The 16,339-nt window shown below is 42.3% G+C and overlaps 1 protein-coding gene across 2 annotated transcripts; it reads right to left on the reverse strand.

Annotated features, from left to right (window-relative positions):
• Positions 1-368: 368 nt before the first annotated feature.
• On the reverse strand, positions 369-16,330 carry Tube1 (tubulin epsilon 1). 2 transcript variants are annotated; one of them, XM_005073260.4, is made up of 12 exons: positions 16,209-16,330; positions 16,037-16,110; positions 15,321-15,373; positions 13,257-13,314; positions 10,972-11,087; positions 9,911-10,032; positions 7,641-7,828; positions 7,257-7,432; positions 6,157-6,297; positions 3,193-3,333; positions 2,682-2,856; positions 369-1,251 (listed from the first exon to the last, which is right to left on the reverse strand). In XM_005073260.4, the coding sequence occupies exons 1-12, from the start codon at positions 16,231-16,233 to the stop codon at positions 1,093-1,095; spliced, it is 1,428 nt and encodes a 475-aa protein (XP_005073317.1). In that variant the 5' UTR covers positions 16,234-16,330; the 3' UTR covers positions 369-1,092. The 2 variants fall into 2 exon arrangements, with proteins under 2 accessions (XP_005073317.1, XP_021084730.1); XM_021229071.2 differs by lacking the exon at positions 16,037-16,110 and having other exon boundaries at positions 16,209-16,286.
• Positions 16,331-16,339: the final 9 nt, after the last annotated feature.

Raw genomic sequence — 16,339 nt, forward strand, 5'->3', positions numbered from 1 at the left:
CTTCATAATGAATATAGCCTCCTGTGTGTTTATTTGGGACTCATGCGGCTCTAGAACCAGGCTGGAGCGGCAGAGCCCAGGCGACTGGCGGGGAATATACCAAATCGGCAAGCAAGAAAAAGCTTCCCTTAACAAAATACTATAAAAACTAAACTATCAATATAAAAACCAAAAAGAGAACAATTACTTAGCAAAGGAAAGAAACATAAATATTAATAAACAAAGCATACAACAGATCATTTTTTCTCGAAAAGAATTTTTCCCCCAAAATTATTTCCTTGAAGGATAAACCAACCAATGGATCTGAAACATAAGTTGTGACTAAAAACAACATTTAAAAATTCAAAAGATTATGTAGACTGAAATAATTTCAGTAAGCAATAACCATTTACTACAAAATCCAGATGAAGATGCCAAGCTTAGCCATGTTTTTTCAATGTGCAAACGGTGATATGATAAGCAATGATAAGTAGCACTGTTTAAACATCTGTCTTTAAACCATTCATTTTAAAAGGATTGGACGTCTAAGTTGTGATGCCTTGAGTATAAACATGTTCTTACTCAAAGAACAAAACAGTCTTAGCATCTTTAATAAAAACTACGCCCCAAAGCCCACAGACATTACACACACTGCATTCTTCCATTCCTAGGCCCTCCTTTTCCAGCATGTAAACAGCATGAAGACATAACGTATAAACATAAAAGGATACATACAGTCTTCCTGAGGCAATTACCAGAGTGAGACAGTCTGCAAAGGAAGCTACAAATAAAGCAAAGTGATGAAGAACTACTCTTTCACCCTACATTGGCTCTCACTGCCCAGTCTAGACTGGCCCTGAACACAGTCCTCCTGCATGTCAGACACACTGGGATTACATGTATGAACGACCATGCCAGGCCCTCTTAATTTTGACAAGATGTTAGAGGTGACCCCACATACTGGTACAGAAAAATTATAACAAAATAGAAACCATTGTTTCATACTGTGAAAAATAAATTGGGCTTTCTGAATCACAGGAAATGCTGGAAGACAAAGGGGGAAAAATTAATGTGAATCAGAAAAAAGTAACAATGTATTTTTAGCTTCTTCCTTCACATGGCCACGCTTAGCCTAGGCACATCTGGCACAGGCATGCTTTTGGTGGCATCAAGTTCATTATACTCCTGTATGAGTGCTGACAGAGAGGACACAGCTTCTGCAAAAGCACTTTCCTCCATCCCGTCGACTTGCAGATAGTGATGGAGATGAGCCTGTAACCGAAAAATTACAACATTGTCATCTCAGGAACTTCAGACACACAACTACCCCATAAAGCAAATACTGTTAAAATATAGGTCACGCACCCATCCCTCCTTGGGAACTATAGGCAGTTAATGGTTGCTGGTGAACTTAAGTAAGTAGCCTTGCTTAAGTAAAAGCCCCCCCCCTCCATGTTCATCAAGGAACCCTATTTTAATTACAGTAGGGGAAACACACACACACACACACACACACACACACACACACACAGAGGAGGGAGACTGAGAAGCAGAAGGGGTTCAGCTGGAAGGAAATAGGAGAGAATAATGGGGAGAGAATAATGGGGAAATGTGATCAAAGTAGGTACTATACATGTAGGAAATAGCGAAAGATTAAATAAAAAACGGCATAGTGTCTTAAGCTCTGATCAGGAAGCAGGACTTAATGTAGTGCATGAAGATGTGTCCACTAGTACCAGAGCGGCATGACTGGATGGGGTAACCAACTGATTTTGATGGGACTTGAGGCTCCCTCACCGGAGCTGTAACCCAGGTCCAAGACTGAGGAGGTCACCGGATGTAAGGGACCATCTTCCCCATTGTTTTGCTAAATGGAAACGTTGTAAAACTGTCCATTTATATTTATATCCATAGAATATGCTGCTTTCAATACTGGTCACAAAGGTTTTTTTTTTTTTTCCCTTCCAGTGGACAGTGCAGGGACTCATAACTTGTCCAAATGGGAAGAATAATTGGCTATTGAGTACTCAGCTATAAATGGGACATCTGGGGAATCCCTTCCCCCCGACACCCTGGCCTCACCAAGGCTCAGGGCACACAGTGAGAAAGACAGACGGCAGTGTGAAAGACATAAGCCAGAATATGGGAAAGAGTGATGTGAGACTGTATTCTGGATGTGGCATGGCCACCGTGCTCATGAACTCCGGTGGCTGCGGTTAACTGCATAAGATTAAGCCTGCCAACAGTGTAACCTGGGCTGGGGAGAGGCTCATGAGGCCCCACCCCTAATGCAGTGCTACTGGCAGTTAATGTTTGCTGGGGCGGGGGGAGTCATTCTTGCTCAGTGATGCAGCCACTGGTAAGCTGTCCATGCCCACACTCTGCTCATGCAAGCAACCCTAGTCAAACTCAGGGTGTCACCAGGGAGGACTTGTTGGGAAGTGAAGAACGGGTTAAGGGCAGTGTGGGGATATAATCAGAATACATTACACACATTTGTGAAATTGCTGAATAAGTGATTTCTTTTAAACAAAATTAGTATATTGCCTAAATCCTATCAATGCATGGAGTGTCTCACTTAGATACAAAATAGCATAGGTGGCCTTCTCTTTGCTTACTACTAGTGTAACAGACACGCTGCACTTCAGCCCTGACTTCCAATACATCTTACAAAGTAAGTGCAGTTACAGAGGTGTAAGTACCTTCTTCTTGTAGAGCCTCATGAACCTCTCTCTCAGTTCCATGAAGGTGGGCTTCACACACGTGTTGTTGGCTAAAGCTAATAATGAATGGGAGTGACCCACAGGCGGTACCGAACACAGGCTAGTCTTCCAGCCTTCTTGATTCCAGGAGACAAATTGCAGAGCAGGTTTTAATCTGAGACACAAAAACCCTAAGGTAAGAACGAAGGTACTAAAAATGCCACGTTACAGCAGCTCAGTCCACAAAGGCAAAACAAGGACATTAGCAGAAGCAACAGTCTAACTGTTGTTTGGAATCTGCCATCTGTCTTTAAAACTGGCAGCATCACGTGACAGTATGGTGAGGCATCTTATATTTTATCCAGTGCTTACAAAAACAAGGCTTTGTACTTAAAGAGCCACTTACCTAGAGTCACATTTTACTGTAATTTGAACAAAGACTTTCTTAACCACTATGCATCACAGTGTCCCAAACTGTGCACGTGAATTATCTTAAAAATAAAAGCCAAACCTTTCAATATTTCTGCGAAGATCTGAAATCTGTACATCTCCTCTAACGATGAGGGCACAGGCGAGGTACAGACTGTGTCTGGGATCGGCTTGCATGAGTTGGTGATCTTTACTGAAGGCATCAGAAAACATCTGGTCCAATCTACAACAGGAAAGTGCCACTGCTTACACAAAATGTATCTGTTTCTTCTAAACATAATCGTATAATGAAAGCATACACTGATATGACAGCCTCTGGGTTATCTATAGTAGAGCAGATGTAGAAAACCAAAAAATAAGTGCATTAAACCCTTAACAATAGAAAAGGACACCACGATGAATTAATAACATTTTAAAAGGTTCTTATGGATTTTTACTAAAACACTTTAGTGAAATGTGGCTGCACCACAAACTATCATGATTAAAATTAAAATGTTGATATAAGCATTATTTATATAAAAATATACCAAGCAGTTTACAGAATATTTCATTTAAGTTAGAGGACCAAGTCAAACATGTTCCTTTTTCATTATGTTGAACCTACATAAAGATTAACTATTATGTATTACACTACATAATAGTTTATTATTGCTGGGTGTGGTGGCACACACCTTTAATAATCCCGGCGCTCAGAAGGCAGAGGCAGATGCAGGCAGATCTCTGTGAGTTCCGGGCCAGCCTGGTCTACAGAGCGAGTTCCAGGCCAGCCTGGTCTACAGAGCGAGTTCCAGGACAGCCTGGTCTACAGAGCGAGTTCCAGGACAGCCAAGTCCACAAAGAGAAACTCTGTCTCGAAAGAATGGGGCAGAAGTTTACTGCCAATTCACATTAGGTGTGTCCACATTAAAGTGCTAATGCTTCTTAAACACCTAAGTGCTGATGATCCAGGAACAGTCAGCGGTCATGATCCATACACCGCTTCCCCTGCTGAGATCATTATAGGATTCCTGGCAGATAACGGTCCTAGCTACTGGCTGGCACAACTTTATTTAATTTGCTTAAATAAAGTTTATTAACATCACTTGTAATATCCCTTACTTTAACAAAACTTTAACTGTAAAAAAGAATTTTTGAGGGCCAGTGAGATGGCTCTGTGGTTAGAAGCATGCATTTTTCTGCAGAGGCCCTGAGTTCAATTCCCTGTACCCACACAGAGCAACTCACAGAACACCTCCAGGAGGATCTGTTGCCTCTGCCTCTGCAGACACCTGTACTCATGCTCACACACACCCACAACATACACTTAACTACAACAAAATCTTAAAACAACAATAAAACCCTATGGCCCACAAGATGGCCCAGCAGATTAAGGTGCTGCTATCAAGCCTGGCACCTGGGGCTCAATTCCTGGGACCCCCATGATGGAGAGAAGTGAATTCCACAGTTGCTCTCTGCTCTTCAAACACCGTAGCACACACACAATAAAAATTTAAAGATGTAATCAAAATAGCAATGCGTGTGTTTGTCTGTGCACCACATGTAAACCTGGTGATCTTGGAGACCAGAAGGGGACATCAGAACCCCTGGAACTGGAGTTACAGTGAGTTGTGAGCCATCATGTGGGTTCTGGGTGACATCCCAGCCATTTTTTTTTTTTGTATTTTTGAGGCTCACTGTATTCTCCCACACTGGCCTGCGATCCATGAATGTACTACCCCCAAGTGCTGGTATTATAGGTGTGCCCAGCTTAAAAACATTTTTTCCTTTAAAAAAATTTTTTTGGGGGGGTACAGGAGCTCGCCATGTAGACCTGGCACACCACTTGCTACGTAGACCAGGCTGGCCTCAAACTCACAGAGATCTGCGATGGGGGAAGTCCTTCTGTGTATATGTGCTTGTCTTAATGGCTGATTAAATAAAGCACTGTTGGCCAATAGGGAAGCAAGATAGGTGGGACTAGAAGTCAAGGAGGATTCTGGGAGAGAGTCACAGTCAGTCCCGATGTAGGACGCTGGAGAAGAGGTCTGAACCCCTTTCTCCGTTAAGAGAAGACCACATGGAAATACTCAGATTAGTGGTTTGGGTTAATAATTAAGTCAGAGCTAGCTGATGAGAAACAAAAGCAAACGGACAACAGCTTTATAATTAATATAGTGTCCTGTGTTTTTTGGGGGCTAAAACGGCGATGGGACCCAGGTGGGAATCCCACAACAAATGGCGGCGGCTGGAGGGAAAATTACACGTTACAGATCTGCCTGTCTTTACCTTCTGAGATCTGGGATCAAAGGCGAGTGTTACCATGTCTGGCTCTAAAGCATCTTCAAGGTGGTCTGAAAATGATACCATATAAAGGCCTTCTATGGTGCTTTGCTGTGGTAAGAACTTTAAAACATCATTTCATGTACCCACAAAGAGTAAGATTGTGGAGAGCTGCGACATGCCGCACATTAAAGATGGTGCGGGCTTTCGCCTACCACCCTCCCGACGGTGAGTGCTCTCTGTGATAAACAACTCCTTATTTGGTCAAGGCTGGATATCAGGCTTGCTTCCTTGTATGTGGACCTATCTGCTGTCGCCAAGTGGCGTGCTGGGGTTGGCTATGCCTAGGCCATATAAGCTGTGGGCTGGCTTTCCCCAAAAAGAAAAAGATTGTTCATCAAGGTTCCTGAATAAACTGCGTGGAGAAGAGTCCGAGTGTTGCGTCTTCCTTGCTGGTCGAGGTGGGCGCGACATAAGATGAAATTTAAGACATTTGCTCAAGATCCTACAGTTGGCAACAGAATCAGGGTTTAAGTCTGCCAGATTCTATTAATTTTCAAAAGTCTAGAAATCTAGTTACCAGGTTTAGTTTCAGTGTAATACTGACATTTTAAAACAACTTACTTCTAAATAAATATTTGCCTAATGAAAAATGACTGCCATTAACTACATTTTATATGATTCTCAGCAATAAAATGATATAAATAACCTGTTAATATAAACTTTTTTTTTTTTTACAGAAATTTCACTTCAAGTTCTCAGGAAATGAAACCCAGTTCTACCTTACCTTCGAGGGGGGATGTTAACATCTGCCAGAGTGTACAGAGGTGTAAGGCTTGACACCAGATAGTGAAGTTGAGGGAAAGGAACCAAGTTCATGCTGATCTCATTCAAGTCCATATTCAGGGATCCTTCAAATCTTGCAGAGCTAAAAGGTCAGCATTACAACAAAGAGTATTTTTATTTAAAATAGTAATTCAGCAGGTCATTTTTTCAGATTCTTTGTTACACCGATCAGAGCAGAATGGAGCCTTTGTTTCTGAATCACTAAATTTACTATCATAAACAGTCACATGGAAGGCTAAAATACAACAATGCCTAGCGATTCTTATTTCTAGATTTCTAGCCTGCAAGCAACCTCTATTACACTTGTTCATCATACATGTAAAAGTATCCTATTTAGCCACGGAATTGTTTTGGATCCAGTGACAAAGATGTACAGGTTAGCTGGGTTACAGCAGTGGCAGCCTGTCCACCATGAGACTGCTGATCACAGAACTCCCACTAGTGTTCCAAGTAACACCCTCAGAGAAAGGCGGGTTATCACTCCAACACGTGAGATTACAACACCACAAATTGGTTTGATGGGAACAAAACATAGACACAAAGTTGGATAGAATATGGGGCTATGAGGCTGAGTATGACCAAATTACCTTGTAAGAAATTTTCAAAGAACTAATAAAAAGTGTCAGACAAATCTGGACAGAAAAACAATAAAGAAGCTTCTACAACTTAGAACAACTAAATAAATGTGACTGGGGAGGGAGGCCTGGAGAGACGGCTCAGAGGTTAAGAGCACTGACTTTTTCCAGAGGTCCTGAGTTCAATTCCCAACAACCACATGGTGGCTCACAACTACCTATAATGAGATCTGGTGCCCTCTGCTGGCCTGCAGGTGTACACTCAGGCAGAAGACTATATACATAATAAACCTTAAAAAATAAATAAACGTGACTGAGTTGGGCCTGTATGTAGCTCAGTGCTTGTTTCAACATGTTTAAGGGCTGAATTTAGCAGTGTCCCCAAATCAAAGGAATAAAACACCATTAGATGTAAACATCACACAGGCACAGTGACTTTGCCAGCGTCCTGTCCTAAGAGGGTTACCTTGTCAGGCTGAGGAGCAGATTGGCCACAATGTTGTTCATTGCATCAAAAGGCTTCTTGTGGCGCTTTGTAACAGCCCCCATATTCGAAGTAACTAGACTCTTAGGCTTCACAGTTGTACCCAACTTTCCAGAATTTACCACAAGATCAATTTTGCTAATGATGTCAAATAAAGACTTGAGAAAAAAGAAATATTGGATAAGAAACTATTAGTGAATGACTTAGATGATATTTTACTAGGCAAGAAAAGAAAAATAATTCAAACTTATTCTTTCTCTTAGATGGAGAAGGTTAAAAACTGAAGAGACTACTGAACAAAAATGAAAGCATGTGACAGAATTACATGTATATAAAATGTCTGTCAAGTCCACTACCATGTCTTACTTGGTTGTCAATGGGCAGCACACAGTCTGCGTGCTCGTTCAATTCCTTCATGGCCAGCATGCTGTTATAAGGTGAGGTGATGACGTCGTCCTCACTGGAAGGATAAACGGCTGTCACAAATCTGTACACTTCTGGGAATTCATCCTCCAGGACCTTTAACAGAAATGTGCCGAGTCCAGACCCTGTTCCTGAGAATTAAAAATTTGAGGCGACAACAACACAGATGGTTTGAAGTGTAACTCTGAAGAACCCAGAGTGTTTTATTTGTAGGCACAGTTTTCAACTCAGAGAGAGCACAGGCAAGGCTGTCAGGATTCAAGTGGAGAATTCCATCTCAGGTTCTGAGCACGAGTCTGGGACGGCTTTCTCTAATCTTTTTTTTTTTTTGTATTTAAGTCATTAGATAACAAACTGAACATGAAAAATTTAACTAAGACAGCATCCACTATTCCTGATAACAAGCAACTTAAAAAACAAAACAAAGGGCTGGAGAGATGGCTCAGAGGCTAAGAACACTAGCTGCTCTTCCAGAGGTCCTGAGTTCAATTCCCAGCAACCACATGGTGGCTCACAACCACCTATGATGAGATCTGGTGCCCTCTTCTGGCAGACAGAACACTGTACACATAAAAAATAAACCTTTAAACAAAACAAAACCAAAAACAACCAAAAAACCCCCAAAACCATATTTTGACAGTTTTGGTCTCAAGATATGCATTGTCTCAATGACACAGAAAACTATCATGTCCTCAAGCAACTTCAAATACCCAAAAAAATATATCCACCTTGCTTACCAAGTTTCAGACACAACATGTTATCCTTACTTATTTAAAAGCAGAAACTCTGGACATCTCATGAAAAACTTTTGATGTTTAAAGTCACATTTATACAAAAGAACTTAAAGGAGAAAAGTGGATCCTATAACTTAGTTCTACGACACTAGTGAAATTGGTAAGAGTGTTTTTAAGTTGAAACATGAGAAAGAAGCAATGTGTCAGATGCCAGATGCAGTATGGATAAGTAGTTTTCTGAATCATATATATATGGTTAAAATGTGGAGCCCAAAACTCTCAGGTGTGTCCATCACATGAGTCACGGGCCATATGCAGCCAACATAAACCCAGTGATTGAAGACACAAAACATTTATTTATTTGTTCGTTCATTCATTCATTCATTCATTCATTCATTCACCCATCTATTTCTGTAACTCTATTACCTGGTTCTTCACTGGGACCTCTGTATGTGACAATGTCATCTTGCAAGCCCCAGAATGTAACATCTTAATCTTAATTTTAGGAAGAAAAGTATGTTAATTTTTTCTTCCAAACCTTGTTAATATTATCATTTTAAAATTAGCATATTATCTTGTTTCTGTTTTATGGATAGGAGAGCAAAATACTTCCATTCCAAATTACAGACTCATCTGGGTAAACAAAGCAATGTAGATCATGCTTCAAGCTCAGCAATTATACTGTGAAATGAATGACTCTTAAGGAAAGGAAAGCATTTCTTTTACTCTTCAGTTTTCTTATTGGAGAGAGGTGTGGGAAGGTTTGAAGGTGATTAATAAAAGAGTGTTAGTATCCTCATAATGACAAGAACATAAGAATATGCCAGGAAAAACCTCAACTCCACCTGGGGTACAGAAACAAACAGGCATTTCTCAAGAGTGCATACATACTGGAGTGAGTTTGAACTATTACAAGAGGATCTGAAAGTGGAGACAACAATTCAGAGTTGAAAAAAGAAACGCTGGTTAATAGTGACAGCTTCACATTTTTTATGTGCGTGCACTTGCTCCTGTGTGTGCATATCAAGTCAAAGACAATGTCAGGTATTATTCAAGTGCCATCCACCGTTTTGCTTGGGATAGTCTCCCATTGGCCTAGAGCTGGCTGTCCAGAGACCACTCCAGCTTGTTTATGTGGGTTCTGAGGCTCCAACTCAGGTACTCAGGCTTGTAGCAGAAGCATTTTACCCTACTTGACGAATTGTTAAGATGAAAAGTTGAAATGTACTATGAAGCACATATATATACTCTACATCATGGTTCACAAGTACCCTAGGTTAGTTAGCCATGACTGTGGCCAAGACAACACGTGAAGCCTCATGAGGTTGCTTTTCTGTGCGTGGTCCTTGAGCAGGAACCCTCTGGTTGACACTGTGTCAACTGACAATGTGGAAAGGGTTAGCAGGCATCAGGTCTGAAAATAAGACTTATGTGAGCAACTGAATTCCCACTCATTACAGGCAAACGAGCGACTCCTACCTCCCCCCATGGAGTGTATGACGAAAAAACACTGCAAGCAATCACAGTGCTCTGCTGACTTCCGGAGTTTCTCTAAAATCTGTTCCCGGTAAAGACTGCCAAACACTTTGTGACCCACAGCCCTGAAAATAAGAGCACAGATTCAATCATTTTCAAATTTTCTCTAGATAAATTATAAAAACATAAGAGTTCAGTTATAACTTTTGTTTCCATTTAAACTAAACTCTGAGCTACAGTCAATTCACACATTAAAGAGCAGAATGAGGTTAACTCAACAGATAACAAAACGCAAAATTTCGAACTAATTTATCTTGTTTAAAAATGGGAAAAACTGGTCACATCACATTATTAGATGGAAGAGCAAAGGTTGAAAATGACAGTGAAGAGTCTTGGAGTATCACTATGATACAACACAAGATAAAAATATGTCCCATTACATGCCGCTGAGCACATGCAAGCATTACATAAGGAGTTATGCACACCAGAGGAAGGCTCGGCGGGTGGTCAGGGAGGCTCATTTCTTACGTGGCTGGCTGTCCCTGGTCTCCTGACACATGGAATTCAAATCACGCTTTAATAAACTGTGCATCTGAACAAACAATGTGAAGCAACTTAGTTTCTAAACAAAACCACAACAACAAATCAGGGTGTATTCTGTTGGGCCTGGTTTTCCCCAGTAAAGAGATCATATACTTAAGGCAGCCTGTGTCAGCTTGGATAGGGGAATCCTGGTTTGGCTTATATCCTTCTGTTAATTCAGACAAATAAATTGGAAGAATCAAATAACATCAGTGAATAGTTTTAAAAAGTACTTAAAACTTAAGAATTTAGTATATCGATTTCTCATAATTGATTTTTTATTAAAAAAGCAGCAGGAGTGAAAGTAAATCCTGGCAGCTTCTGAGCATCATACAGCAGCAGCATCAGTTAATCATCAGAAGATGAAGCAGAGAGGCTGAGACCTCTGTGTGGCAAATCGCTCTTTGCTTTCACACAGCAGGACCTGTTAGAGTAGGGCAGTGGACATTCAACTTTCTCAAACGGCATCAGTATGTTCTCACCAATTATTTCCTGAGCCAGAAATGTCAGTGATGAGCTGCTTGCTATCAAACACATCTCTCAGTGGTCCTTGGAGAATTTCATTCACTACTCCTTCTTCCATGTCAATCAAAACAGCCTGAAAAGAGAAGTTAATTTGAGCATATTTTCTCAGGTAATTATAAATTCAAGAATCCATGAGCTGCAAGTTATATTGTTCTTTTTCACCATTGGAGGTTAATTAAATTTTTCCTTTATGTAATCTATTGTAAGAATTAAAAAAAAAAAACCTGATCCATTGTAGAAAGAAGGAATCCAGTTAAAAAGTGGATCCTAAACTCTTTAATTCTACTCCAAAAGGGGCCAGTGGAGGACAAAGGAACCCAATAATCCTTTCAGCTGAAGTGTTTTTCACAGGGTCTTAGAAATCTAGAAGGCGCCAGGTGTTGGTGCACATGCCTTTAATTCCAGCACTGGGGAGGCAGAGGCAGGCGGATCTCTGTGAGTTTGAGGCCAGCCTGGTCTACAGAGTGAGTTCCAGGACAGCCTTCAAAACAATGAAGAGAAAGCCTGTCTCGCAAAAAAAACAAAAATAAACACAAACAAACAAACAAACAAAAAACCAAAAAAGAAATCTATGAGGCAATCCTGGCCGGAAATTTGAAAAAAAAAAGTAGTAGAAATGTAGGATGTATTAATGCATTTACTCGTTAGGAAGAAAATGGAACCATTACAGCCAACAAATGTCCAGTTTCAGTGAGTTAACTTCTAAAGTCAAGGCACTGGGCAGATGTTAAAGAGGACAAGTCAAATTCGTTAACCCTGACTATACTGACTCGGGAGATAATCTACACTAGAAATAATATAAACGATAAAATTAAAGGAGACAGCAAATGTGAGCAGAAATGGACTATATGCTCCCTTTCCTGGTTTTCTTCTTTACTGGCCAAAGACTTAAAAGTGGACCATGCTGGCCATTCAGCATTTAAAACAAGCTGGAAGGTGAATCAGCTTGAATACTGGGCGCCTCATGAGCTGCTCAAAATGAAACAAACTGTGGTTGTGAGCTACTCTCCTCTCTCATCCTAAACCCTAGACAGAACAACAAACCGTTCTAAACTGGCATGGACTGAGAAGTTTCAAAACATGTCCCAAAGCCAAACTTAGGATTGCCCAAGCACGTGCGCGCGTGTATACACTCACTCTCTCTCTCTCTCTCTCTCTCTCTCTCTCTCTCTCTCTCTCTCTCTCTCTCTCTCTCTCTCTCTCTCTCTCTCCCTCCCTCCCTCCCTCCCTCCCTCCCTCCCTCCCTCCCTCCCTCCCTCCCTCCCTCCCCGCTGTTGGACAGCTGGCGGTCTCATCCACATCTTTCTGATTCCCAGAGAAACTATTACAGTTAAGCACAGGATGCACTGGGGCTGCAGTGCTGAAGCTGTCTTTGGTCAGCAGAAATGGTCCACTTCTTTTCTATGATAAACCCAGCCATGCCGCAACTTCAAAAGTTGACCGAACTGGGCTATTACATTTTGCCTTTCCCACCATATGTGTCAACCATCCCCCGCTTCTTCTAGTATCTGGTATCTTTATGCAGGGAAAATACTTCCCCAACCAAAAAGATGTAGAAAATGCTTTCCAACAGATTGCCAAACCGCAAAGCATGAATTTATAATAGAGGAAAAACAAACTTACTTCTCACTGGCAAAAAAATGTGTTGATTGTAATGGTCCCTATTTTGATGAATAAAGATGTGTCTGGGTCTAGTTATTCTAAAAATTCTTGATCTGAAATAGCAACTCCTTTTGCTCCAGCTCGTCCATGCCATTGTTTAAACACTGACCTAACCACACAATGCTGTCATTTTCATTTCACACACAAGGAATCTGACACCTCAAATAATGGTATAAGCACTTGGCTATTAAGTGGTACAGCCGAGACCCAAACCTAGACTGACTGTAAGTTCGTGTTTATAGAGTGCTAACTACAATGGAGCTACAATTTACACACATGCAAATTCTGCCAATTTGTTAATTAACTATGCTTCCGATTTTAAGATTGTGCTGATTGGTTTTTGTCTACTTGACACAAACAGAGACATAAAGGGGAAGAGGGAATCAATCATAATTGAGAAAAATGTCTTCACAGACCAGGAAGGCTCGGCTCACTGTCGGTGGTGCCACGCCTGGGCAGGTCGTCCTGGAGAGTGTAAGAAAGCAGGCTCACCAACAAGAGGGAAAACAAACTTGCAGAGAAACAACTGACTCAAATTGTACTGCCATGTAACAAAGCCAGGATCCCAGATGTGTCTTACTCGCGCTTTTAAAGAAGATATTCTTCCTTTGGAAATACTGCCACCATCACCGACCACTCTGAAACAAAGAAATTGAGAATGTGTCATAAGATTTTCCAGGGCTGGCAGTATTCGCTTTCATTTACACAGTAAAGCAGCTCTCTCCTTCTGTCATACTGGTCCAGGGAACTCAGACTCCAGTCCTCCGCTCAGCAGCAAACTCCCTGACCTGGACCTGCTGAGCCATCTTGCCTGCCTCCGTATCTGTGTCTCTGAGGCACTTCCCCGCACTGAGAACATCTGATTCCAGTTGTGAGGTGAGTGGGTATCTTTTTTTTTTACCTTTAGATTTTCTGATGTAAGCATTTCTAGCATTTTTAGTGAAAACACTACAATCTATGAATAAGCATAGTGTATGGGTCAATATAATTTACCAGACAGAGACTAGATAAGGAGCTATTTAAACACAGATACTACAGGCCAATAGTAAGTGAACCGTAATTCCTAGGCCAACTCCAATTAGCTGCCTGTTTTGTTAAACAGAAATTTGTTTAAATATAGCCACCCCATTCTTTCATTTGCCTATTATCCACGAAGGCAGATGAGTGCCCGCAATAAGACCTTATGCTCTCAACAGTGTCCAAGTATTTGCTATCTGGTTTCTCATGCCAACCTCTACTACTGGTATATTTCTATCGTGGTATTAAAAAGGATTAATTTGGAAAGCAGGTGTACACAAAGAGGTGTTAGCAGTTTTCAAAGGGAGTTTTGGGTACTAAACCTGCAGAACAGAGGCTGGTACCAACAGCAGAGAAGGAAGGGCAGGATGCCCACGCCTTTCCCCCCTCTCCAAACTCTAGACAGAGGAAATACGAATGTTTTCATTGAAAAGCATATGCCCCACAAGGTAGATGAGAATTACACGACAACCTTCTTAAGAAAGAAAACTCAACCTCAAGGCTGTCAGCTATGTAATACATTGTATTTTATGAACTTGTAAAGAACTTGGTTTCATTATGTCATTTCTCAAATTTTTGTTGTTTCTCTCCCCAGTTCTGTGCCTGCCTATCCGCAGAGCTTCCTTCCTGTTTTCATGTCACGCGTGGCCTCTGCCCCCACCTCTGCCGTCTCTCGTCTCCTCCCATGGTCTCCTTATCGTTTCATTTGACTTGTAGTAACTGAAGGTTCGGCTATCAAAACAGGAAGGTGTGGAGGCAGGATAGCAGGGGAGCGTGACGAGGGACGACCACACAGGCAGGTCTGAGAACTAGTGTTTGAGAGAGGATACTGCGGGCCGCAAATAAGAGAATCGGCCTAAACGACAGCCATCTCCCTACAATAGCTGCTCTTCCTGCCACTGTGGAAATTCACCTGAATCCTTATTCTGACCCCACGCCTCCAAATAACCTTCTGACTAACAGCGTTGGTAGCTTTATTCCCCAAAACGTGCTTATGACGCAAAAGGGCTCTCTGGCCAGAGTTCATACTGTCCACCACTAACAATGACTTTCCATTTCCATTAACCCCCCATTTCTTCAAATTTGACTAATCTGACTGTACCGGAGAGCACTGGAACAGGTGTGAGCCCAAACATGAGGCTCTGGGACCAACCAACAAAACAAAGACCAGGCAGGTTTCCCGGTAAGATAACAGCTAGTTATGAATCACAATGTACATACCTGATAAGTAGGATATCTGACATGTGACCCCTGTGAAAGGAACATTTGACCCGAAGGGGTCTCAACCCACAGACTGAGAAACACTGCGCTAAGGTCAAGTAATAGGCAAAATAATCTCCTCCCTCCCCTATTCCTCAACACATGACATGGCACCCTCATTGAAAACAGCAGGTTTCTCCACCTGAAGCTTCACCTCACAGGTACTGGAGTCTCTTTAAAGATACTTTTTGGTTCTTCACCGAAGCCTGCGAAGGAAGCCTGCTGTTTGGCGGATATGAAATGGGCCATGAGACTAGGCTTCCAATCAGAACAGCAGACACCATGGCAGCCTAGGACTGCTTCTGGGACCCTTTAAGCTGACAGGACAGGAAGGAATCAATGGCGAGGCAGGCTCTCATCCCCTTACCTGGTATCCACATTCCTGAAGAAGCTGCTTATTGCATCGTCATAAATTCCTTTCTAGAAACAAAGCGAACAGAGCATTTATTTTCCCTGAAGTCCTTTCAATTTTAGTAATTCTACAACGGTCAAAGGGCTGATGGATAGCTCTTAGAAAAAGAATCCTAGGTAGGCTCTTTCATCTGCGTTTAAAGAGTAACATACCAACAGAACTCCTTATTAAATGTGAGAGAGCGATGAAAACAGTATGCCCTATAGGACTATACAGCTGGTACACCAAGTGAGAATTTCTTGGTATTGATCGTTTGATGTGTTATCTATTTTATAGAACTTTCACCTACAGCGCCTACTGCTTTCAAAAACAACTTAAAAGAAAAAGAAAGCAAGACCGCTGAGAATTAGGGAAACTCTTTGCCAGTGCCTTCTGCCTGTGACTTACAGCAACATGGGTCTAAAAAGAAACTAGGCTACGTTCCGTATGAGAAGATTCCATGCAACACACCGTATGGCACACATAAAAATGCAACTTGTGGTATAGATAAAATCGCTCAAGTGAGCTGGGCATGAAATATCGCTGCAAGTTCGAGACCAGCGCGGTCTACACAGAGAGTTCCAGTTCAGCCAGGGCTCCGTAGCAAGACCCAAACCAGCACCGCTCCCCAAACCTCAGGGGAACTCTTCTCTGCTGGCAGGCCCTGCGTCAGGCTCAGGGCGAGCGGGTACCTGGTTGACCGCGGCGTGCTCCCTCAGCGCCAGGTCCCAGAAGCAGCAGCCGATCTGGTTTCCGCACTGCCCGACTGCGGCCAGCGGCGAGGAAGAGAGAGGAGGACATTAGCAAGATGACCAGGTGGCTGGGCTCCCCGGCGACCCGGGGGACGGGGGAGGCATAGCTCACCCTGTACGACCACCGACTGGGTCATCCCGGCCGGCGGACCAGCAGGCGCTCTCCCGCTTGCACTCCCGCGCTCACATTCAAGCCCAACGACGCGCGACCAGGGGTGGCCGTAAGTCACGTCGCTGCCGCAA

This window comes from Mesocricetus auratus, unplaced genomic scaffold (assembly GCF_017639785.1).
Source record: "Mesocricetus auratus isolate SY011 unplaced genomic scaffold, BCM_Maur_2.0 Super-Scaffold_100018, whole genome shotgun sequence".
Taxonomy (NCBI): Eukaryota; Metazoa; Chordata; class Mammalia; order Rodentia; family Cricetidae; genus Mesocricetus; species Mesocricetus auratus.